Raw genomic sequence first — 26,894 nt, 5'->3', positions numbered from 1 at the left:
TCGACCTCCTTCAATCAAAATGAAGAGTGATGAATTTTCTCTCTTTCAATAAAATATTTCAAGAGAATCCTTTTCCCCTTTTCTTCCGTACGTTGGTCCTGTAAAGTAAAAAATGCTGATGCAAAAAGGTTTTTTCAACATTTGACACATTTAGTGGTCAAAATGGCCAATTAGATCACAAAATTGGGGTTCCAAAAATATCCAATAAATTCATTACCACACAACTATGTGAGGGATCTTGCTATCTCGGCAAGAGATCAACAAATCAAAGTTGCATCTTGCCAAAATCTTAGTCATCGTATCAGCCCTATTACCATTTATATGAACTTTTCTCGAATTTAATCCTCTTTTCATCCAACAAATATCAATAGTCTAACCACTTGCAAATTAAATGACCTATTTTTATTTATTCTACTTTACCTTTATAATCTTGAAAATATTCGATTGATGGTACTATCCATTTAAAATGAGGCCATAAACTGCATCTTAGTGGGACAACAATCAAAACTTTTATACAAAGTGATAAGTTCCTCCTTATGTTACATAAATGTTGGGGTGATATTGGATTGCAGGTACCGCGACGATCCCTATGACAGAATATGGAATGTTGGAGGTTATGGGAATGGAATGGGTTGGTTGTCATCTTTACAGAGCAGCCATCCCATCGCCATTGAGTAATCCGCTCAAGAATGCAATAACTTCAAATGCAAGCATAAATTTGTTGATTGGATTCCCTTCTACTGAAATTAAAGTCTATATGAATTGGTACTTCTCTGATGTTAGTCGGTTAGGACCAAGCCAGAATCGGTCCTTTTCAGTTTTCAAGGATAACAACTCCTTCTTTCGTCAAAAACCACGTTTTCTCTTGTGCCCACCAATGTTTTGAGTGTTAACTGATGGTACCAACAAGAAAGATGGTAAGAAATGTGCTTTGAGTGTGTGTCCCATTAAATTCTACTCTAGTTTTGTAGGAGTAACTTTTATTGCTAAACAATGAACAACCATGGCTTTATTTGCAAATTCAGTTGAAGGCTTAGCTTCTCTTCAAGAGAGATTTAGCTCTTTACAAAGTTGGACAGGCGATCCTTGTCTTCCAGCAAATTATGCATGGGATTGGATCAAATGCAATCTAACAGCGCTGTAATGATTCTTATGCACCAAATTTAACTTCTCCTTTTTGTTTGACAATATACATATCTATATATGGTTGATGTACTTATGCATATTTTTTCCATTTCATAGGCTTCTCAATGGCTACGACCTGTCAGGGTTTCTTCCAGATTTCAGTTCTTCAAACAATGTGATTTTTACATATTTACCGCTCCTGATCCATTTATAGAAATACTTTCCCTTTTAAGGAGTAGTTTAATAATACTCCATAGACTAAAAGTGGTCCTGAACAAATGCTGATTTTACGATTTTGGTCCTGAACATTATCTTTTGAATTATTTCATCCAACACAATTGAAAACGGGCTATTTTTAGTCCTTTTTAGACAGTGCCGTTTAAAACTAACAGTCAAACGGCTATTTAGTTTATTTTGACTCATTAGGTTTCTAGATTCAATTTTTTTATTATTTTTTCAAAAGTAATATAATTATTATTATTCTAAGAACCAAATTTAAAGTCCTTTAAAAAAAGCTGAAAACAAACTTGGAACTGAAATCAGATTCTTGCTCGTCACTGATTCTCTCACTCTGCTGCCAGTGCAGCTGTCGTAGCGGCCATCTTCTCCTCCCGTTTTTTCTCCACGGCGAACTCACCTCTCTCAGCTTCTTCTCCTCCTTCTCTTTCTAAAATCTTGACGGCTTCAAGCTTCTGCAATTCCTCTATGTTCATTCGTCTGCTCCCATCACCAACAGCGGCGGCAGATTCTCTGCTGATTCTATTTTTGTTTTTTTTGGGAATTAGTTTCAATTTGTGTAAATTGGCCTTAGATTGCGTTGTACAGTTTTGGATGCAATTTAAATTTATTTATTATTGATTAAGCTGAAATTTATAGACACTAGAAGTATGATTTACTCATCGTAGCTCTATAGTACAGTAACAATTACTCATATTGTTAGCTTCAATACTAATTTTAAATTGTACTGTATAAACTTATAAATGATTAGTTCAAATAAAGTGAAAAAACGTGAAACATTTTGACAAATTACAAAATTTTCGTAAACTACTTTATCAACATGGAAAAATAAATATTTTGCTTACATATTTTCTAGACATGTTTTTTAACATCAATTTACTTTTATGGAGTATGTAAAATATGACAATATTTTCTTCGATATTTTAGTTTCTGAATTCAGAATGTGAAGAGTGAGAAATTTTTTTTGTTCTGTATTTTTTTAGTTAAAATTATTTTACATTTATAATTGTTCAAAAAAAAATAGGTTTTAATTTAGGCGCTAATAAAACGTAATTAGGAACTTAACCGGTCAAAGGATTAATAAGCTGTGTTTGGTATTTTGACAGGTTAGATGACCTGTAGTTAGTTAATTATACATATTGCACTATTCCCTCATGTCAAATTTATCCGCAGCAAATCGAGATGTTAAAAATTGGGGTGGAACAGTGGTTTTTGGACAGAACGGAGCTCTATCTGAGTCCGTTATGGGTTTCCTAATTTTGTACCAAACGAAGAGAAGAGCATAGATAAAATGGCTTAACCATGCTCCTGGCTACTACCAAACACAGCCTAAAATTCTATCGCACTGCTGCAGTGGATAATTTTGTATATTCTGATGCAGGAATCTTGCCAATAATCAGTTCAACGGTAGTGTGCCAGCCTCTCTGTTAACAAAGGACCTACTTTTAACGTACGTTAGTTAACCAAAGCACCAACCCAATTACAAAATCTCTCATCATCTTTTCAGCAAGTGTATATTCCTAGCTGCCTATCGTTGTTGTGTGTATGTGTTTCAGGGTGTCTGGGAATCCTGGGCTGTGTACATCATGCGACATTGTAGCAGCACCTCCGCCACAGGGAAACTCATCAATCAAGAAGAAGAACATTCTAGAGTTACTGTTTGCCGTCATCACTGCCTCTATCGTCATACTTTAATCCAGGGATATTTTGCTGTATGCAGGATTAATTGGATCACATAAATGTTGTAGGAAAATGAATTACAGTATCATGTAATAATGTACAGTAGGCTGTCATGATTTATATGATCACACCCACTTGTTAGAAGCACTGCATAAGTGCATATATGTACTACTATCTTAGTCAAATTTTAATCAAATCTCACAAAGTTTGGAAAATGGAATATTAAGTCATAAAGTTTTATTTTTTTAACTATTTATTTGTATACAAAGTGACATAGTTTGATGAAACTCAAAACAACTTTTTTTTATTAAAATAAATATTTATTTCTTTTCTTTTCTTTTTTATTTTCTTATTTTTATCAAATAAAATTGTTTTGGGTAACATCCAAAATGTGTTTTTTGTACACGGATAAAATAATTTAAAAAATAAATTTTTTTGAACTGATTTTAAAACCTGATTAGAAGATCAAATTTCGTAAATTAAAAAGCTAGTAGTAGGGGTGTGCATTCGGGTTTCGGTTCGGTTTTTTGCCAAAACCGAAAAACCGAATTTAGTTCAAAATCCAAACCGAACCGAACCCGAAAAACCGAAAACCGAACTTAAAAAACTGAAAAACCCGAACAAAACCGAAAAACTCGAAAAAAAAATCGAAAAACCTGAAAATAACTAATATAATATAAATATATATTTATATATATGTATTTTATTTTATTTTATATATACTAATAGAATATTTATATATAATATAAAATTAATAATACATATAATAATTATATAGTAGAATATATTAAAAGAATATATATATTATATATAATATAATATATTAAATTAATAGAATATATATATAATTCGGTTTTTCGGTTTTTCGGTTTTTTTTCTTCGCCCGAACCGAACCGAAAAACCGAAATTTTTTTATTTTTAAAACCGAACCAAATTTCAAAATTTCGGTTTGGTTCGGTTCGGATATTCGGTTTCCGGTTTTTTTTGCTCACCCCTAGCTAGTAGTATCACTTTTTATATAAACATAAAATACATCTTAATTATCATTGGACAGTTAATAGTAGCCCGCTTCACTGCAGAAATGAGTGAAGTTGAAATTATTATTGTGTCATTTGTTGTTAGTATATTTAAATATTTAATTAATACCAAGGAAGGGAGTGTTATATTGCTAACTACAATTAAATAATAGCTATTAGGTATTCAAATTAAGGGCCTAGACCATTAGTCTTAGATTGTCAATACGATCAACAAAAAACATCAATAAGGGTATTAAGGTCAATTTATAACAAATTATTTGTAACTAATTTTTGAAAAATATCTCATAACTTTAAAACGTATATAACTTTCTCGATTTAATTATTTTTTCGCACAACATATATCAAATTAAAGATAATTTCATAAGGATTCTAACAAAATCCCACTTGCATATGTTCCGATGTCAAAATTTGAAAAAAATTCAAAAATCTTCAATTTTTTTGTACAGCAACAAATGTCAACATTATATTTAAAATATGTCAATATAATACATGTAGAATGTCAATATAAGCAGTGTGTTAACATTCTCAAACCATTGTGTTTCTCAAAGCATTGTGTTGATATTTTCGAAACACTATATTGACATTTTCATCCAAAACCCTAATTTGATATTTTTTTATCTTTCTCGATTTAATTAATAAAAATGAAAATTACACGTGGCAAATTGTAGACCACAAGTTTTCTAAAATCCTATGGTCTTAAATTAGTTGTAGTTGACAATTAAATGATGAGTTAGCAGTTGATCACTCCCCTACCGGGGAAAGGGTATCATTTTAATCTCGAACACATCAAATTTGGTTCCCCAACTAAAAGGGATAATTACACAATTCAAACAAAATGCAATACATTTATTATTGGCATTTAAACAAAAATATTTGAAATTTGCATAAGGCGTACAAAAAGCTTCATCCATATTTTGTTTTAATACATCACGCTATGTATTTAAACATCATTAACTCTTTACCTATGTGACGTACAATGAAACAATGATAAAAAAATTTATAGCAATATAAAATAATGATAAAACTTTTTGTACTAATATAAAACAATTATAAAATATTTTATACTCGTCATAGAGAAATTATTAACGGGATCCAAATAAAAATTATGGAATGTACTAAAACGAAGCACAATTATAATTTTTTATATACTAGTTATGTAAACTTTAAACTTTTTGTACTAATATTAAATAAATACTACATCCGTCCACAAATATTAGACTAATTTTATCATTTTGGAGTGTCCACCAAAATTAGACCAATTCCAAACATGGAAAGTTTTAAACGAATAGTAACATACACATCATTCTAAATGTAAACCCCACAATTCAGTAACACTACTCCACTACCTTTTCTCTCTCTCTTACTTTATTAGTCACACATTAAAACTAGTGTCATTTATAACTTTATAAAAAAAATTGGATAGAGGTAGTAAGGGCATCAGTAACCCCGTCCCCATTTCCGGCCCCAAGTCCCCTCCACGTCATCATTCTTCTACAGTTGCGGCCCAGGCCCCAACTGCTGTAACCCTGCAGGCCGCAACTCGGGCCGCAACTAATAAATAACACTATTCACAACTCCAACCTATTTAACTCGAAAACGCAATTCGTTGAACAATTGAAACCGGGAAAATGCATTGTTCATTCGAAATTAACATTACATTACTAGACGAAGCAAATTTAAAATACAAGAAACCCGGGCCACGACTACTACTTCTTCATTTGGGCGCGAAGGTAGGCGATCATCTCACGGTGCAACTCGAGCTCCTCGTCCGACATCTTCGATGTATCCCTCGCTGTCAACTCCGTCAGCTGGCTCATCCGCCATGTAATATTCATCTCCGACAAAGTGTCGGACATCTTATCCAGAGACGGATTGGTCGGCGGTGGCACCATAGCGGAGTTGCTCGCAGCTGCCTTCCCCTTTGCTTTCCTCTTGGCCGCCTTTGTTCCTGTCGGGCGGCTCTGAATGCTAGGAGAGGAGTAGAAGACATCGTCGTCCGTCACGTTGAGGTCGATCGCCGGACCTCCTTCGCTCGAAGAGTAGTTTCCGGAGGCGGAAACTTTGGTTCTCTTCGCCGCCCCAGTTGCCGCTGGCTCAGCACCGCTGGTGTACTTCGGGCTCTTCTCGACGAGCTTCCAAACTTCGAAGTACTTGAAGGTCTTCTTCCCGTCAGTGAAGAACGCTTCCTTTGCCTTCTCGACGAGGTCCGCCTCGCTGTGCCCGCTCGGCCACATACGGACTACGTTGGCCCACTTTCCGTTCCACTTGCTCATATCCGCCTGGACCCGGCCCCAATGCTTGCGCAGCTTCACGTAGCTACGCTCGCTCGACCCTTCCGGACGGCCAGCGTTATATTTCTGCGCAATCCGCTCCCAAAAAGCCTTGCCGGTCTGCTGGTTGCCGATGATAGGATCCTCGGAGACGTCGATGTAGTTCCTCGCAAGCCACATTGTCTCGGGCGGAGTGTACTTCTTCGGCCCATCCTCCTCTCCGACCTTCTCCTTTCCCCGCTCTTGAGCGGGCTCCATCTCACTGACCTCGAACTCGTCGGTGTTGACCGGCGATGTAATGTCGCCGTTGCTACCGACTCCCGGACTAGGCTGTGTCTGCGATGGTTGCGATGACGGTATGTACCAATTGTTCGAGTTAACGAACTCCTCCATCTCACGTTGATCGCTGTTGAACCAATCCATTGACGCCGAAAATACAAAGGGTACAATAGAGTATTGAAATGGAACGCGGGATTGAAATGGATGGAACGCAAGCTCGTATTTATAGACATCGAATTTAAAAAAAAAAACAAAATTGGATTTGCGTCCCGGCCCGAAGACCGTGTAACGCTGGGCCGGGACGCGGGACTTGCGGCCCGTCACCGTGCAACCCCGTCCCGGGCCGGGACGCGGGACGCTCCCCAGGCCGGTCACGCGTCACCGGGACGGTCCTGAGCCGTGCCGCACTTCCGTGTAATGCATGGGACGGGCCGGGACTCGCAATTTGCGGCCCGGCCCCAAGCGTTACGCATGCTCTAAGAAACATTTATGTTTAACACACAAGAAAACTGAAAGGGATCACCTACAACAAACCCTAAAACAAATCATAATACACATTCACAAGAAAATAAAATAGACCCCACCACCACTTATTAAAATTGCTCATGTTCATAAGATATTTTATTTTGTTGTAAGTGTGTTTTAGGATTTGTTTTATGGTTTGTTGTAGGTGATCCCTTTCGAAAGAAAACCATGTTGGTCCCATAAAGGATTAGTAAAAAGAAAATGAGTACTCAATATTGGAAATTTGTTCCAATATTGGAGTTTGTTCCATTTTAACGGCAGAAATTTAGTGTATGTATTATGGGTTACAAGTCGCTAAAACTTTGGGCTTTCGAAAGTTGGAGGTAGAGAGTGATAGTTTTGTCGGAATTTCTAAGATTATGGGGCTCCTTGAGGTATCCATCTGTTGTCGGACAATTGTGCACAAGATACATGAGTTATTGAAGGATTTTGATTCAGTGGTGGAACAACATGTGCACAGATAAGGGAATTTTGTTGCTGACTTTATGTCACATTATGCTTATAGGTTTCATAGAGAAGTGCATGCGTTAGAAACAGTCCCGATGGAGCTCCGTAGTTGGTTGTTGCAAGATAAAATATGCGTTTCTTATATTCGGTATTTTAGTTTTGTTTGCAAGCTCTTCCTGCGTTAGTTTTTTTTTTTTTAAGTAAGAAGAAAGAAAATGAGTCGGTATTTTAGATTTGTTTTCGCTCTGCCTGAGTTAGTTTTTAAAAAATAAAAAATAAAAAATAAAAAATAAAAAATAAAAAATAAAAATAAAAATAAAAGAAAGAAGAAAGAAAATGAGTACCTAATTGAGTAACCGGAATGAAACTCTTGGAAGTAAAAAAATCCCTAATTTGGAGCCTAAAACCCTGAATCGAATTTTAAAATCTCCGATAGCTTTGAATCTGGTATTGTGTTCCAAGACAGTGGCCGGCCTCACTGCGAGCTAAGGCAGATCACGGAGAGAGAGGCAATCGTTTATTCATACACGGATCACCTCTTGCGATGAATCCAAAGCAGCAACATTCCATGGACAAAGCTTCAACGACGTCGTAATTGCAGAGTCTCCTATATCCACGTTCATGGAGTAGCTTTTTCCACTCTACCTCTTGCAACTTGACAATATGTTTTCAAACATAGACTTTTCCTAGGAGATTAGGTTCTTTAAGAATTTCTGCACACATCACTTGGTATTGACTTCATGCAGATGACTTGTCACTTGGTACTTCTAAGTCTTGATCATAGTATTTATATATTCATTGATATCTGCTCCAAATTTGTGTACTCACTGTCACTGAAAGAGAGTGTACACTTTTGTATCAGAATCAACTATGGTGCTATTTCTGTTGTTGAATAATAGTACCATGTTGATATTACAATAATCCTATGATGTAAGTACATACATATTCTTATCTCTAATTAATCTGTTTTTCTTCCTTTAATCAAATTGTGAGAATGTTTCTCCAATTCTGGTTCTGTCCCTATCAGTAAGAGAGCCGATGCCAATGGAAAGAATTGTAGCTTCCACATATAAAATGAGTTGTTTCTCATGAAAATACATATTTTCCTAGACACTAATCTTGGCATGGCTTCTCGTTGGTTCTTGATCTCCCTTGTTTTTTCGCTATGCACTATTCTATCTACATCAGCTGATGGTCAAATTTCATTTTAAGCATCAATAACTCTGTTTCTCTCTCTCTCTCTCTCTCTCTCTCTCTGTGTGTGTGTTCAGGATATAATAGTATTGGTTTATTGTTGCAGTTTTTATCAGCATTGACTGTGGATCATCGATCCCAAACAGAGACGAAAACGGGATCACTTGGGTGGGGGACGATAAATACGTGCAGAGTGGCGAATCCCGTTCCATTAAACCTCTGAATTCCAGGTTCAGCGTAGCAGACACCCTGAGGGTGTTCACTACTCGGAACAAGAACTGCTACCACATCGACTCTGTGAAGAAAGGTCGTGTTCTCGTGCGTGCTAGCTTTTACTACGGGAACTACGATGGCAAGTCTTTTCCTCCCACATTTGATATCCACTTCGATGGGAACTTCTGGACTACAGTCCATACGTCGAATACAGAGTTCTACTACTATGAGGTGACTTATGTACTGAAGAGGGAATCCATCAGTGTGTGTCTTGCTCAGACGAAACCGGGACAGTTCCCCTTCATATCGGCTCTTGAAGTGCGCAGTTTGGAGTCATCTATGTATAACTATGTCAACGACAGTTATCCATTGCTCGTGTGGAAAAGAGTTGCTTTTGGCTCAAATAAGGTTCTTAGGTACTAAACTGCATCTTATTTAGATATTGTTATGCAAAGTCATATAAGTACTTATGTTTCATGAAATTGCAGGTACCAGGACGATCCGTACGACAGACTATGGAACATTGGAGGTTATGGGAACGGGTCGATCCCAGTTTCGGGTGATTCCATCTTTACTCAGAGGCCACATGTAATGGATAATCCGCCACCTGCGGTGCTTAGGAATGCAATCACTGCAAAAACCCTGAACACGAGCGTAGAATTGTTGATGGGATTTCCTTCTTATGAAATCAATGTCTTCATAAACTGGTATTTCTCTGAAGTTACTCGGTTAGGACCAGGCCAGAATCGGTCCTTCAGGATTTTCAAGGATAACGAGTCCTACTCGGAACCAATCATTCCTCTTTACGGAGATTGTGTTGAGATGATACTAGACAGCGCTATTGCAGTTTCATCAAACACCACATTCTCTCTTGTGCCCACCAACGTCTCTACGCTTCCCCCACTCATTAATGCTCTGGAAATATTTCAACTCCCGGAGCCGGACGACAAGTTAACTGATGGTACCAACAAGAAAGACGGTAAGAAATTTGCTTTTGAGTAGATGCAAACATATGTCACATTGAATTCATCTCTAATTATTGGTGATTCAGTTGAAGGCTTAGCTTCTCTGCAAGAGAGATTCAAATTATTGCAAAGTTGGACAAGCGATCCTTGTCTGCCAGCACCTTATACATGGGATTGGATCAAATGCAGTCTTGATCCTATTCCGCGAGTAACAGCACTGTAACTATTCTCGTTGACCAAATTTTGTGTTTGACTATGTATGGTTCATAAACTTCATTTTTTCGGTTTGACAGGCTTCTCAATGGCTACGGCCTGTCAGGGTCGCTTCCGGATTTCAGTTCCATGGATGCTCTTCAAACAATGTGATTCTTACTCATAATCAATTTATAGAAATATCTTCCCTTCAAATGGATTAATAATGTTTTTGGATTGGCAGAGATGTTCAGAACAACAGCTTGCAAGGGCCTATACCTGATTTTCTTGGGACATTGCCCAACCTCAAAATATTGTACGTCGTCCCAAAAATGAATCAATAAACTCTGTCTCTGTTCTCGTCTGTAGCTGATAATTTTGTGTTTTGATGCAGGAATTTTGCTGATAATCAGTTCAATGGTAGTGTGCCAGCATCGCTGTCAACAAAAAAGGGCTTAAATCTAACGTAAGTTAGTTAATTACAAAATCTATCTTTATCTTTATGACAAATGTATATTCCTAGCTTTTTATCGTTGTTGAGTGCTATAAGCACGGATATATATTCTTCGTCTAATGTTTGTTTTCTTGATATATATATATATATATATATATATATATATATATATATATATATATATATATATATATATATATATATGTGTGTTTGTGTGTGTGTGTGTGTGTGATCTTCAGGGTATCTGGGAATCCTGGGCTGTGTGCATCAGATGAGACATGCCACATTTCAGCAGCATCGCCAACCAACGACAAGAAGAAGAACATTCTAGAGTTACTGTTTGCCGCCATCACTGCGTCTATCTTCGTACTATAATCGATGAAGATTTTAGTGTATGAGCAAATGTGGTGTTGCTGGCTTGCTGCAGTATTGTGGGAAAATGAATGATGTTTAAGTCATCAAAATGAACATTGTTTTTGTAAAAGTTGTTATGTCCTAGTTATCAAATCACTACTTGGTAGAAGCATTGCATAAGTGCATATCTGTGATTAATAACTTGCTACATGCCTATATTGTAATAGTGGTTTAGGCTTTGGACATTGATAATATTTTAATATTGCAAATTTGATTTGAAATTTCGTACTTACAGAGACTACTTGTAATAAGAAAAAAAAATAGTTACATTAATTACTAAATCTTCGGTGCATATTATGACTGTTTCATTTTTGTCATTTGTTCAAATCTATTAAAAATGCATGTCAGCTTCATGCATTATCACATAAGAGTCATTTTAACCTAATTCGAAATATTAACGTACCAATTTGGCTGATGAAATACATATATATCTCCATGTTCAACTATACATAAGAATTTACCTAATCTAATTATTTATTAATGTTGCCTTCATCAAATCAACAACCGTAAAGTTAGTTAATATTATGAAAATATATGTATAAGTTGAGGATGAAAGTAAAAGTTGTGATGATCAATTAATTGGAGCACATTCATGGCTCCGAGTTCAGTTCTTTTCGCCCTTTGCCTTTTATTTTTGGTAACAGCCGATGGTAAAATAATAAAGCTATCACGGATGAATTATATTATAATTTGTTTGATGATTTTGAATCTCGAAATGAAGGTTTTATATTTTGTTGTTGATGAAATTAGGAAGGAGATTATTGCAGGCGAACGTGCACGTTGACAGTGTGTTTCGGCTTCATATACGACAGCCACAACCTATTACTATGATGGTAGATTACTTGGTGTCAATCGTATATTTTATTTATAAGTGTGCAGCTATCTATGTATTGTGTGGGTCTTGAATAATAGAGTTGTTTGGGTTTTGCAGTAAGTGGATTGATAACACTGATCAATAAATTTCCTGAGCTTTCTGGAGTGCAGTTCCCTGCATTGCATATACTAATGATCCATGCTATGCTGTCTTGGATCGACTGCAGCAACGACTACCCTGTGCGCCGTGTCACATCTCTGTGAGTTAGTTTCATGTTCGCTCTCAATTTAGCCTCGACTCGAGCATAGCCAAGCCCCAACAGGGCTCTTCGTTGATGTAGTACATGGCTTGATTAGAGCATATAGTAGTATCACTTTTTTTTTTTACTTTTTTATACCTCAAAACCAAACACATCATTTGTTTATTTCTATTATTGCTATAAATTTAACCATCTAAATCTTGAATGCAGGCAGCTACAATACCAAAGTTTGTATGGGATTCTTCCAGATTTCAGTGAAATGGATGCCTTGGAGTCAATTTAATGAAACATGCATAATTATCCTAAACTGATTTATTGATACTAAATTACTACTAAATGAGATTTTGCACTATAGAGGATTTTGATATACTAGGCGACAAATATACGCGCTTCGTGAGCGACCAGTGACTTGGCAACATCATTATCAATTTTCTCTCTTCATTTTTAATTCCCTCTCTCCTCTCTCCTGTATCTCCTCCTCTCCCCTTCTCTCTCTCCTCCTCGCCCCTTTTCTCCTCCTATGTCCATCTTCATTTTCTAAAAATATGAAAATTCCTTCATTTGATATGCTTTATCGTCCCGGCAAAATCTCGCCGTTATCTTCCCTATTCCCCTATTCCTTCTTGTAACTTACTTTTTCTATCTGCAACCTTTTTTTTTTTGGATCTTGAAAACAATTTCTCAGTCTTTAGCTTAGACTGACAAGGGATTACTATTGTAGTGGATGTAATTGCAAAATCTAATCTTCGTGTTTTAGTGAAAGAAAATATATCAATACGAGTTTAAATGCAGAGCAAGATTTTTTTTCCTTACATAGATCTATTAAATGAAAACATATGTAAAAGCTTGTATACTTGATTTCACAAAATATGAGGAAAAATTGGAAGAAACTCATTTTGATGAAAACATTAAGTGCATAAATTCTATTGACAGGTGCAAAAATAAGTCCATGGGAATTGTAGGAACGATTTGTATACATTAAATAGTTAGAAGTATTGATTCTATGGTGAAAAGCTCCTTGGTAGAGTTAGGAGAATTTGGTGAGAAAGAAAAATTACATACGAGAGAGAATGAAGCCATGGTTAAAAAATTTTACTCTTTAAAAATTATAGATAGGAATGAGATGATTTAGAAGTCGGGTGAATAAAAAAATAGAGATTGCTATAATTGAGTATACATGAAATTCGAAAAATAGATTTAGAGAATAATCTTGATTTTGCTGAATCATAGTGAGAGAGGGGGATAGAGAATGAGCATAAACGATGAATGAGGGGAGGGGAGAGAGGAGAGCGGAGAGATGAAATTAGAGAAAGGAGAGGAAATTGCTGATGACGATTGCCACATCATTTGTCGCTCACCAAGCGCCCACGTAGGGGCGCCTAGCAGAAAAACCTCTTGCACTATATACTAATTGAATAATTTCAAAAGGTTATAAATTTTTAATTCGCATTTTAATTTTGTAATACTGGACGTGAAATGTCAGGAACATTAAAGTGAGCACGCATTTAAAAAAAGATCTATGTGAACTAAATTTAGATTCGATTTCCTTTCATTTTTTATGCAGAGAACTGCACGGCAACAATCTAATGGGATCAATTCCAGAATTCCTTGGCTACTTGCCGTGGTTAACATATCTGTGACTATATAATTTTGTGATTAGTACTACTATAATTTTAAATTTATTGAACAAATTATTTTTTTAAAATTCTTATTGGTGTGAAGGAATTTAGCATACAATTATTTTAGCGGACGGGTGCCATACTCACTGGTCAATAACAAGAGAATCCATTTGATGTAAGCTCAAGATTATTAAGAAATGCTACTTATATATATTAAAGGCAAGTGGTTTACGGTTGAATTATGGCAGTGTAACAGGCAATTCCGGATTATGTGACTCAAGCTATTCGTGCTCATCGCCTTACTCTCCACCTGCAGTTGATTTCGATGCACCCGATGTCCCAAAAAGAACCACAAAAAAAGCTCGTCAAAATCCTTGCCGGAGTGATTCCGGCAAGTTTCCTTACTATGGTTGGGGCGATCTGCACCTGTTACTGCCGAAAGAAAAAGATGTCTCCAGCTCCGGGTGCTGGAGGTGCCTTTGACCAAAACTTGACCAAACTTCATATTTTTTTCGACAATTTGCCCCTTTTAGTTCATTATTTATTATGTATTTAGGCAGTATGATTTTCTTCTCTTAAACACTTATATAATTAATTGCACTTGTCACAATCGATTTCATATATTCGATTTTGGCTTAACCCATCAGGTTATTCAGCCGAAAATCTTTAAAAAAACTCTCTCTCCTAACCAAAATTTTTCTATACTCACAACATTGGGAGTAGTAAATTTTTATTGGTGTGAATGTGTGAAGGAATTTAGCATACAATTATTTTAGCGGACGGGTGCGATACTCACTAGTTAATAACTAGAATCCATTTGATGTAAGTTCTCGAACCAGTAATTCATTAAAAATGATATTTTAAGTAATTAAAGGCAAGTAGTTATGCAGTGTAAAAGGCAATTCCAGATTGTGTGGGTCAAGCTATCCATGCTCATCACCATACTCTCCACCAACACTTGATTTTGATGCACCCGATATCTCAAAGCGAACCAGAAAAAGGCTCATCAAAATACGTGCCAGAGTGATTTCGGTAAGTGTCCTCGTTGTGGTTGGGGCCATCTGTGCATATTGTTGCCGAAAGAAAAAGGTGCCTCCCGCACCCCCGCTACTCATCAGGTTTGACCAGAATTTGACCAAACTTCAGGATTTTTTCGATAATATATATACCTTTTTTAATTCGTTATTTATTAGTTTCGGTAGGTGGTTCATCAACGTAATTAGTTCCCAGATCGACCCATTGTGCATTAACAGGTGGAAGCAATCTTCCGGCCAGTGGCCAATTCTTAATTTTGTTTGTACATAGTGTGGAAAATAACAAAGTAAGATTGTAAAAAAATTGAAAAATTATAGTAATTTTATTTCAGCTTCAAACATTATGAAATGTTTTCTAACTGTGAATTTTTTTTGATTTAAATAGCAATTATCTTATCCTATATTAAATGACTTTAAATGGATTTATTGAGTTTTGTTTTCTAAGAGCATCCACAACCGTGCTCTTGCCAGCGGCACGGTTGTGGGCCCGGGCGGTACTATTCATGCCTGCTCTCTGGCAAGAGCACAACACCCACAACTGTGCTCTTCCGCAAGGACGAGCACAATTAATATAAAATTCAATTACACAAAAACATTTTCATAATACTAAAATTCATTAAAAAAACCACAATAAAAATAACAAATTACAAATAAAATAAAAAGACATAATTAAAATCCTAAAAATTAAAAATTACATAATTAAAATACTAAAAATTAAAAATTACATAATTAAACTCCTAAAAATTAAAAATTACATAATTATTGGCTAATATAACCCGAGGAAGACTACGCATCCGGCGGCACCAACCCCAATTGTTTTTGGAGACCCAATATCATGGACTCGTGCGTTTGAAGTTGCGTGGGGGTCATAGTTGACCTATCGGCCAAATTGAGTTGGGCCAAAAGGGCCCACAACGAGTTGTTCGGGGGTGGAGGTGGAACATAGGGTGCGGGTTCGGGAGCAGGGGCAGATGGAGTCGCGGCGCGACGTCGTTCGGCCGCCGCCTTCTTCCTACCTTGCGGTCGGCGTCGGGAACCGCTTGGTTGGGCATCGGGGCTACCCAAGTTAGCTTCGGCGAGTTGGCTAGCCACTTCTCGCCGGCGTCGGATAGGATTGCCGACCGTGAGCGTTTGGAGGAGCCGCTAGAGGAGGATGTATGCCTCCCTTATACTTCGGGTGCGTCCGCGTCTCCTGCCAAACGTTAAGATATTTGAACGACTTACCGTTCATGGATTGGTAGGTGCTCAGCGAGGCGGTGATATGTCGACCTCGCTTCGGCCGCTCCCGGCATTCCGGGACTCCTGGATGAAATAGCCGTTGAACTTGCCAATTTCTTCGTTGGCTCGGCCGATTGCAGTTTGCGCACCATACTCTCGTTGCGCTCGATCGTTCCCGGCGGCCGGTGTGCATTGTACCGGCTAGAGACGCGCCACCAAAGTGATCGCCGGATTGGTTCGTTCCAACCACCGCATCTTCGGAGATTTCCAAGTACGCCTTGAACAATCTTTACATCTCCGCCGGTGAGTACGGTGTGCGGACACCGGCGCGAGATGGAGGATTCGGCATTTGGGAAGGGGCGCGAGGCCCTAGGCTCCGGTGTCCACCCCGTAGCGCCCATCGGAGGCACCTTGATCGTCGATTGGGTATGGCCGGTAGCCACTCGGAACGCCCGAATCTTGGGTGAGAGGAGGGGCCGAATATTCCGTTTCCGGACTATGAAACGGTTGCGAACCGAACCATTCGGGGGTTCCAACCGTGAGAGCCGCTTGGGTTGTCGTCGTTACCGGACATAGTGGTGTTGTAGGGTGTGAGAGGAAGATGAAAATGGATACGAGAGATTGATGATGAGAATTGTGTAGTGAAAGTGTGAATTTTTTGGAGTGAAATTGGGGGTATTTATAGATGAAAGTGTGTATTTTTTGGGTAAAAAAAATAAAAAAAAAATTAAAAAGTGGGGAAAAACGGTTATAAACGGATATAATTTTTTGGGGAAGTGAAAATTTTTTTTTTATTTTTTATCGATTTTTTAATAAAAATCCGATTTTTTAAAAAAAATAAAAAATGTTTGAAACCAACGGCTATGCCGTTGGCGAATGGGAGAGACCGCCACGTGTGCGTCCGCTGGCACGGACGTGCTCGATACATCGAGCAGCGCCGTGCCAGCGGCGCGGTTTGCAGCGGGTGGCGTCCTTCGCCTTGCCGCTGGCACGGACGGCGGTGGCGCCAACCGCCACCGCTGCGGATGCTCTTAAGGTTGCTATTTTAGGAGTAGACCAAGCAGCAAATATGTGGGATCAAACCATCCATGGATGCTCCAGTCCAACTTTACAGAATTAATGGTTGAGAAAGTTAAATATCTCTTTCCATCTAGACTTTAATTTTAATCATGGATTACTATTTTTTTCATAGAGAAATAAATAATCTCTTTGAATATTATAAAATGGGCTAGGTTCAAAAGTGTGATCCGATATAATAATATAAACAAAGCTAGGTTACGATAATAGGGAGATTATTGTTTCTTTTAAAGATGTAATTAATGAAAACATGTTACTATTAGGAAAGACAGAGGTGTGGGGAGGGTCCATATCTACAACTGTATATAGATACTTACCTAACTTTTAACCGATGCAAATTGGGTGTCTCATACAATAAAGCGAATTTATGAAATCGATGGTGACCAGTGCAACTTTAATAAATATTTGAAATAAGAAAATCATATCAATCGTTTCATCACTTAATTTGTGGAATCAACCAATACCAAGGTTTAACATTCCGGTGTAATAATGAAAGTATATATCTAAGAATGTTATAATGATCGCTAATTTCCAATACAGAAATAAGAGTTATCTCAACTTTCTATTTTAAAATATCAAACATAAATTTATCAACACTATATTGTGTTAAGATTGTTGACTTGATGGAGGATAACATTAATAATTAATTAGATTTGATTGATTCTCATGTAGAGTTGAACATAGAGACATATATGTATTTTATGCAATGAAATTGGTAATTTTAATAATTAGTGCTGACATGCGATTTTTGAAAATAAAAATAAAAAATGAAATTGAAAACCGTTGCTAATACTACCATCACCGAAGACTTAGAGCCTCCGCAGCGGTGGCGGTTTGGCGCCACCGCCGTCCGTTGCCAGCGGCAAGGCGACAGGACCGCCACCCGCTGCAACCGCGCCGCTGGCACGGCGCTGCTCGATGTATCGGCACGTCCGTGCCAGCGGACGCACACGTGGCGGTCTCCCATTCGCCAACGGCCATAGCGTTGGTTTCAAACATTTTTTTTATTTATTTTTTTAAAATCGGATTTTTATTAAAAAAATCGATAAAAATAAAAAAAAAACTTTTCACTTCCCCAAAAATTATATCCGTTTATAACCGTTTTTTCCCCACTTTTTAATTTTTTGTTTTATTTTTTTTACCCCAAAATGACCACTTTCAGCTATAAATACCCCAAGTTCACTCCAAAAATTCACACTTTCACTACACAATTCTCATCATCAATCTCTCTATCCATTTTCAATCCTTCCTCTCACACCCTACAACACCACGATGTCCGGTAACGACGACAACCCCAAGCGGCTCTCTACGGTTGGAACCCCGAATGGTTCGGTTCGCAACCGTTTCATAGTCCGGAAACGGAATATTCGGCCCCTCCTCTCACCCAAGATTCGGGCGTTTCCGAGTGGCTACCGGCCCATACCCAATCGACGATCAAGGTGCCTCCGATGGGCGCTACGGGTGGACACCGGAGCCTAGGCCTCGCGCCCCTTCCCAAATGCCGAATCCTCCATCTCGCGCCGGTGTCCGCACACCGTACTCACCGGCGGAGATGGAAAGATTGTTCAAGGCGTACTTGGAAATCTCCGAAGATGCGGTGGTGTTGGAACGAACCAATCCGGCGATCACTTTTGGTGGCGCGTCTCTAGCCGGTACAATGCACACCGGCCGCCGGGAACGATCGAGCGCAACGAGAGTATGGTGCGCAACTGCATCGGCCGAGCCAACGAAGAATTGGCAAGTTCAACGGCTATTTCATCCAGGAGTCCCGGAATGCCGGTGAGCGGCCGAAGCGAGGTCGACATCATCACCGCCTCGCTGAGCACCTACCAATCCATGAACGGTAAGTCGTTCAAAATCTTTAACGTTTGGCAGGAGACGCGGACGCACCCGAAGTATAAGGGAGGCATAACATTCCTCCTCTAGCGGCTCCTCCAAACGCTCACGGTCGGCATCCCTATCCGACGCCGGCGAAGAAGTGGCTAGCCAACTCGCCGAAGCTAACTTGGGTAGCCCCGACGATGCCCAACCAAGCGGTTCCCGACGCCGACCGCAAGGTAGGAAGAAGGCGGCGGCCGAACGACGTCGCGCCGCGACTCCATCTGCCCCTGCTCCCGAACCCGCACCCTATGTTCCACCTCCACCCCGAACAACTCGTTGTGGGCCCTTTTGGCCCAACTCAATTTGGCCGATAGGTCAACTATGACCCCCACGCAACTTCAAACGCACGAGTCCATGATATTGGGTCTCCAAAAATAATTGGGGTTGGTGCCGCCGGATGCGTAGTCTTCCTCGGGTTATATTAGCCAATAATTATGTAATTTTTAATTTTTAGGAGTTTAATTATGTAATTTTTAATTTTTAGTATTTTAATTATGTAATTTTAATTTTTAGGATTTTAATTATGTCTTTTATTTTATTTGTAATTTGTTATTTTTATTGTGGTTTTTTTAATGAATTTTAGTATTATGAAAATGTTTTTGTGTAATTGAATTTTATATTAATTGTGCTCGTCCTTGCGGAAGAGCACAGTTGTGGGTGTTGTGCTCTTGCCAGAGAGCAGCAGGCATGAATAGTACCGCCCGGGCCCACAACCGTGCCGCTGGCAAGAGCACGGTTGTGGATGCTCTAAATGCTAAACAGTACTACTATTAATTCGTTTTAAAATATATTATTGATTTCCCGTATATAATAAAGAGAAAGATTTAACCTTACTTTAATTAGGATCATTTTTTAATTAATTGGTTAGACCTGTTGGATTACTGCTCAATTATGAGCACACGCTTTACTTCAATAATAGTAGTATATTGTTACATTCAATATAATATAGAAATTATTTCTTCTAAACCAGATAATTAATTTATCTCCATTATTACAACAACACACTAAATAAGAGTAGAAAATTTCAAAATAAACGAGCATGGATTTCAATTTTCATGCGGTCCTTTTTGTCATTAAATAACTATTCTAAATGGGCAATGCATCCATCTTTTTCTTGTAATGTATCACCAAATAAATGCTCACGATCTCTTTTATTTTCCTTGCATTTAATGGTTTATTACGCGCTACACATTCACCTCTAACACTATTCCTTCCATATAGAGTAGTACTACACTGTAATTTAAAATATTATTCATATATTTCCATCATTCAGTTGCAAATTAAAGTTATTCTAAATTAAATTGCAAAAAAAAGTACTAGTACTAAAATTTATTAGAAGTGAAGCTTGAAATGGAGGTGGTGGCGCGTCTTCTTAAATCAGCCACTGAAATTGGTGTAGGTTGAAAAGGTTGGTTTGATCAATAAATTTATTTTGTGAATTTATATATTTGGATGCTATTTGCGGGGTAACGAAATAATTTCTTCACAAAGTAGAGCTACAAGTTGTTCTCATTTGTACTCTCAAATTTACTATCACGTATGTGTGTTTACATCACGTGGGGTGGTTTTGTAGGTGTCATAATTAAGTGGAGGATCATATAATATGCAACGTTTCGTTTCATTTCTTGTCCAAGGTCTTGTATTATTATTTCCTAATCAATATACATTCATTAATATATCGTCATTATACACATACATTTTTATACTAGTTGAATAGTACGTGTCGCACAAATGCAAAATCTTTTTGAGAATCATAAAGCCGGATTTAAATGCTCTAGAAAACGGATAGGGATTGGATTTGGAGCTATGTATAAAGTGAAATTATATACTATGCTCGAAATAAACGAAATCAAACGAATTTGGGTTTTTATATTTGGCACACATCCATCAATGACATACATTCACAATAGATATTCGATATTCAAAGGTTAAAAATGATTCTATATGTGTTTCTAAAAAAAATGGATTTTTATTTGTTTCTCCCTTTATAAGTATGGCCCCAAAATATCATTAATTTGCATAGTATATCCCTTTTACATTCACATCAACGTAGAACTTGTTTCATTTGAAGATCATCAAATCAATTAAGACAAATATAATTATTTTAATTATCTCTTTATATGGTAGTAACAATTATTTTTAAAATTGAAGCTGTATGAGAATATAGGGTACAAATTTCATGTCCAAAAGTGGGCACAAATACAATCTTCCACTTTCACTAGCGAACCACTTACAATAACAAAAACAAAACATTAATCAATCTGGAATCTGATAATCATCTGGAATGCTGAAGCTATCATCAGCATCATGAACCAACCAAACTTCTCCAAGAAAGGATTAGCCAAATTCTTCTTAGGATAAGAATCAATAAAACCCTTCCACACATTATCCCCTTCCAAATCCCTCATAACTCCCAAACACAGCTATTACACTTAAACCCTGCCCCAAAACTTATCATAAACACCCTATCCCCTTTCTTCAACCTCTTCTTCGCCTCCATATACGCCAACACATACCACAAGCTACTCGCCGACGTGTTCCCGAACCGGTGCAGCGTCATCCTCGCTGGCTCCACGTCATACTCGCTCAACCCTAGGCTCGACCCTATCGCGTCGATCACCGCCTTCCCGCCCGTGTGCAGGCAGAAGTGATCCACCCCGCTCTTGAAGTTGATCGCCGCCGCCCTCCCCGCCGCCGCCTTGCTCCATTTCTGCCTCAATTTTCTCAGATTTTTCGTCGTCATGAACCGGATCAGCTCGCGCAATGGCAGGATCTTCGGCGCGATTTCCTTCAAGTTGTCGATGAACGCCCGCGTGGCGGCCTTGGGGAGATTTTCCCGAGATGGACGCCGACGAAGCCGAGGTCGTCCTCCTTCTGCTCGCAGCAGCCGTAGGCGTCGTCGCTGGCGCCGTGGTGGGTCCGGACGAGGGTCCTCAGCTTGAACATCGCCTTCTTCGCGAGGGCCGGCTTGTTGGTGAGGATGAGAGCGCATCCGCCGGTTCGGAAGAGGCAGTTTGCGAGCATTTTAGAGCGGTCGTTCCCATGTACCAGTTGGGGCTGAGGGATTCGGAAGTCACAATCATTGCTGTGGAATTCTGTTGCGTTTTGAAGATGTTTTGGACGATGTTGATGGCGATGGTGGTGGCGCTGCAGCCCATCCCGGCGAGGTTGTACACCTTCACGTCGTCTCTCAGTTTGTATAAATTGATGATGCGGGCGGCGGGGGAGGGGGCGGAGGAGAGCATGGAGATGTTGACGACGAGGAGGTCGATGTGGGAGGGGGGGAGGGCGGTGCGGCGGAGGAGGGCGGGAGATGCTGTCGAGGAAGAACTCGTCCATCTCGAGGAGGCCGTCGGAGAGGGTGGCGGAGGACTCGCGCGCCGTCGAAGACCATCTGGGGGGCGTAGGTCTCCTCGCCGATGCCGGAGCTGACGATGGTCTTGAGGAGGAATTTGTACTCGTGGAGGCCGAGCTGCTTGTTGCGGAGGGATGATCTCGCCGGAGAATTTGGTGCTCAGCTTGCGGTGGTCGCCGGGCTTGTAGCACTCGTAGTCGAGGATGTAGCAGCGGCGGCTGCGGCGACGGTCGTACAAGGTCCATAGGAGGTAGGAGAGAGGGAGGATGAAGAGGAGAGGGTTAAACATGTCTATCAGATCCATGTTTTCTTCTAAATTTGGTGACTAGTAAAATGGAGGGAGGGATACTTATATAGTTTTATGTAGTAGTACTACTTCCTTCTTCCGCCAATAAGAGCCTCACTTTGATTTAGCTCGGGTTTTAAAAGTATAAAAAACTTTTAATGAAAATAGTTAGTGGAAGATGAGTTCTACCAAGTTTTATGAAGTAATATTTATTAAAATGTGAATTAAATAAAGTTAGTAGAATATGAGGAGGTCCTTTTATTGAAAATATTGTAAAAAGTAAATGGGACAATTATTCATGGATGAACGAAAATGAAAAATTAGAGCAATTAATGTCAGACAGATGAAGTGTATATTAACGGTGGATGAGAAATCTAAGTCAAAAAACTTTAGTTGCATTTGGGAAGAAGTTGGGCATGTGAAACATTATGTGTATATATATATATATATGTAGTACTCCATTAGAATTTATCATGCACAACTTCCACCAACTAAAATTGGTGAATAATAATGTTTTAATACCATAAATTCAAGACTAATAGGCACGCCCAAACAAATTATAGACTCCCAAAATAATATACGAGATTAAAACACAAGTATCAACAAAATATATTTCCTTGAATCATAATGAGGCTCTTAATTACGGTAGTCCATTTTGTGGACCTAGCACTATGTTTCTTAGTGTGGTGCTCCTTGTTGTAGGTATTTCTAAATGTGCCTAATTTATTTTAAATTTGAAATGACACGTCCCAAATCCAAGAATTATACTACCTCCTCTTCTTTGGAAATAGAAACTTTTGACAGAACACAAGTTTTAATGCACAATTGATAAAATAAGAAATAATAATTGATAAAGTGAGAGAGAGATAAAAGAGAAATGAGGAAAGTAAGAGGGATGAAGAGAAAATGTAGTGGAAATAGAGTTAGCGGATCGTGGGGTCTCCTTCCTAAAAGAAAAAATTTAGAAAGTTTTTATTTTTAAGGGAAGACTCAAAATGGAAATAGTTTATATTTTTAATATACGGAGAGTAATAAAACATCAAAACTCTTATTAACCCTAGTATAGTACTCCCTCCGTTCCACAAAGATTGTCTCATTTTTCCATTTTCATCCGTCCCACAAAATTTATCTCATTATACTTTTTACCATTTTTTGTAGTGGATCTCATATTCCACTAACTTTTTCAACTCACTTTTCATTACATTTCTTAAAACCTGTGCCGGTAAAAAATGAGGCCATCTTTGTGGATGCAATCATTGTTTCAAAAGTAAAGTGTTGTAGTACTCCCTCCGTCCCGAGCTACTTGCACTCTTTTCCTTTCTGGGCGTCCCGAGCTACTTGCACTCTTTCCATTTTTAGTAAAAATTAAAATCCCCTTATTACACTTAATCAAAGCTAATTTAATGACATTTATTAATTAACCACCAACCCCAGCATCCCCAATTCATTTGTAATGTATCCGTTCTCTCTCTTTGCAACTCTCTATCAGTAAATCCTAAAAAAACTCTCTCTCTTGAAACCCTAGATCCACCTCACTCCCCGTCTACGATCTTCCATCTGCGATTAAACCACGGCGGTCTCGAACCCCAACCTCACTCCTCGCTGAAGATCTGCCAAATAGTGGGTGGGTTAACCCACGTCTCTCCGACCCGCGACGACCAGACCAGTCCTGTCTGCGAGAGGTTTGAAACCGTGTGGGTTGCAGGTGGTAGAGATATGGCGAATTGGGTGAAAGAGGCGTACGCGAAGTGTGAAAGCAAACCAGACAACGAGCACAATTGTTCCATATCTGATCTCTCCCCTGTTTACTCAAGTGATGAGGACTTCAATCTCTCTAATTATCAATAAAATACACCATCTTTGGTGAGGTGTTTATAATTTATCATAAACTATTTTTTCTGCTTCTGTGATTTGATTAATGGTTCATTGTGCTGGTGAGTTACGGGGGCAATATGAACACGAGAAGAACGATGATTCAAGAACCCAAATTTAGAGTTTCAGTTTCAATTTTGGGTTGGAAGCAAAAATATTGGATGAACAAGAACGATGATTCATAGGGTTTCAATTTTAATTTGGATTGGAAGCAAATATTGGATAAAAAATTACTTTTAAATTCACCAACTTTATTAGCCATTCTACTTAAAACACTAATTACTCATTCCATAATTTCCGTGCCGAACAGTAAAGGTTCGAGTAGCTCGAGAGGGAGGGAGTATAAAAATTCAGAAACCGATAAATTGATAGTGTATTTGAAGTACCATCAAAATCCTATCAAGTTTCCATCAATGCTCTGACATGTATTTCCACCTACCATTTTTCGCATCTATTAAATTCCGTAGAATTTGATATATATGTACGTATGTTTATTTATAAAAGATTGCTATTTATTACCTACATTTTATTTCAAAAAAAAGTACTAATAATTTATAATTAGATAACTATTTTCAGGAAACATGGATCATTTAGTGTCTCCACACTCTCTATTGTCATAATAGAGAAAGTGTCTCGACATGTAAATATATGTAGCATAACAGAACACCTACTGTGACAAACGAATGAGTTTCAGAATATGCAAACCATGCAATAATGCGTAGGATTGCAAATTTCAACTGATGACGTGACATAGCACTAATTTTTTTTTTCCTATTCCCAATTAATTGATACTCTTACTTTTTATGTAGTATTACTTTTGGTAACGTACTCCACATTGCACTAACTTATTTAACTCACATTTTACTATAAAATTGATATACTCCATAAAAGGACTCACATCCACAAATATTTTATACTTATTTTCTACTACATTTCTTAAATCCGTCCGTGTCAAGTCAACTGGGGTTAATTAATGGGTTACGGAGTGAGTAAATTAATTTGGTGCGTATTAATTGATGATGATGATGATGGGAGATACATATTTAAAATATCATAGATAATACAACGACTTTGACTGGAATATTAGGGTATCAATTTTTCTTTTCTTTTTTACTTGTAAGCAGCATCCATATCTATCATATAGAGACCAACGATCTCTATTATTGACTTCAAAAATATTCCATCCGATCCGCTTCACTCAAGATGTCACTTTTACTTTTTAGTTTGTCTCAATCATAATGTCCATTTCTATATTTGGAAATAAATCCTTCTCTCTGATCTCCTCATTAAAATATTCAATTACATTTTTCTCTTTACTTACTCCGCCTACAACTTATCCTAAAATTTCATGTCACTCAAGAATGTGGACATCTTGAGTGTGACAGAGGGAGGAGTTACTATTTCATTTTCTGCGTTAAATACTCAAACAATTATACATGACGGATATATAAATTGGATTTTTCTATTTTTAATTTAATTAGGTTTTCTTGGGAGTGATATATCAGAAGCTAGTATTTGCCTTATTTGTTAGCTAAGTCTCTACTGTATGTGGCCATATTTTATATCTTTTAAATATCTACTTTTAGATATATTCAAATCATGATGCGCGTCATCCACAGAAAAGATCTAAAACAGCAGCACACAGCATACCAGAGAACAATAACTGCCTATATATTAATTGCTAAATATATACTACTAATATATTACTATGAAAAAATATAGGTCATTGGAAATTTGTACTATTGCGTATGATAGATATAATTGCATCTACCACTTGAAACCGTTTGTCCTTTTTCTCTTTCGAAGTTCATATATATTGACTTTGTTATAATACAAATGATATTTTTTTAGTTAATCACTAAAGATCTTGAGACATAAATTTTCTGATGAATAAAATACATATAGATCCTGTGAACATTTAAGATGTCAGATTATGGTTGTAATAATTGCCGGAAAGCCAAGTTTACCAAATGTTTAGGAGGTGAATTTATGATGGTCAAGTGTCCACGCACGCACTTAACAACAAATGAACGTGCATGTTATTCACTAATAAATCTAAATTATTGATCATTGTAATATATGCAGTTGATATATTAAAAAAAAACACAATCACAGTACCAAAAAAATGTCATAATTTAAGCATATTTCATAGGGGCATGATTGACAATGGTAGGAGAGAAATGAGAATGCATTACTTGAGTTTCAATCGCGTTATGACTGAAATTTATTTTATCTGTTCAATTCTGGTGCTTGTTCATTGACATTATCATGTGTTTGTTCGTCATTCTCATTTCTCATGAATTATTCAAATATCAAATAGATTCCAAACTAGTTTTAAACACTAACGCCAAACACATCATTATATAATAATACGGAGTTCATTACAACTTTATTTGTAGTTCATTATAGGGATTCTGAGATTTAAAAACAATGACATCATCATGCAT

At 37.9% G+C, this 26,894-nt stretch overlaps 1 protein-coding gene and 1 pseudogene across 6 annotated transcripts; one reads left to right on the top strand and one right to left on the bottom strand.

Moving 5' to 3' along the window:
• The first annotated feature begins 8,501 nt into the window (after window positions 1-8,501).
• Window positions 8,502-11,253, top strand: LOC121741048 (probable LRR receptor-like serine/threonine-protein kinase At1g05700). Of its 6 annotated transcripts, none has more exons than XR_006037759.1 (8): window positions 8,502-8,794; window positions 8,901-9,423; window positions 9,496-9,986; window positions 10,059-10,180; window positions 10,266-10,334; window positions 10,409-10,480; window positions 10,559-10,630; window positions 10,858-10,927. XR_006037759.1 is itself a non-coding variant. In XM_042133734.1 (8 exons), the coding sequence occupies exons 1-8, from the start codon at window positions 8,689-8,691 to the stop codon at window positions 10,991-10,993; spliced, it is 1,581 nt and encodes a 526-aa protein (XP_041989668.1). In that variant the 5' UTR covers window positions 8,502-8,688; the 3' UTR covers window positions 10,994-11,253. The 6 variants fall into 6 exon arrangements, 4 of the variants coding, with proteins under 4 accessions (XP_041989668.1, XP_041989666.1, XP_041989670.1 ...); XR_006037758.1 differs by having other exon boundaries at window positions 10,059-10,191; window positions 10,419-10,480; XM_042133734.1 differs by having other exon boundaries at window positions 10,419-10,480; window positions 10,858-11,253.
• A 9,833-nt stretch (window positions 11,254-21,086) lies between these two features.
• LOC121811649 lies at window positions 21,087-22,595 on the bottom strand (annotated as a pseudogene).
• Window positions 22,596-26,894: the final 4,299 nt, after the last annotated feature.

Source organism: Salvia splendens, chromosome 7 (genome assembly GCF_004379255.2).
Source record: "Salvia splendens isolate huo1 chromosome 7, SspV2, whole genome shotgun sequence".
In the NCBI taxonomy this organism is placed as follows: domain Eukaryota; kingdom Viridiplantae; phylum Streptophyta; class Magnoliopsida; order Lamiales; family Lamiaceae; genus Salvia; species Salvia splendens.
This window is presented reverse-complemented; position numbering and strand designations above follow the sequence as displayed.

What these genes read in the sequence shown, in the direction of transcription:
- LOC121741048 (XM_042133732.1), top strand. Translation starts at nt 8,689, where the DNA reads ATGAAAATACATATTTTCCTAGACACTAATCTTGGCATGGCTTCTCGT. An exon ending in ATGGATGCTCTTCAAACAAT is followed by an intron (nt 10,335 to 10,408) that starts GTGATTCTTACT and finishes TTGGATTGGCAG; the next exon opens with AGATGTTCAGAACAACAGCT. An exon ending in AAAAAGGGCTTAAATCTAAC is followed by an intron (nt 10,631 to 10,857) that starts GTAAGTTAGTTA and finishes TGTGATCTTCAG; the next exon opens with GGTATCTGGGAATCCTGGGC.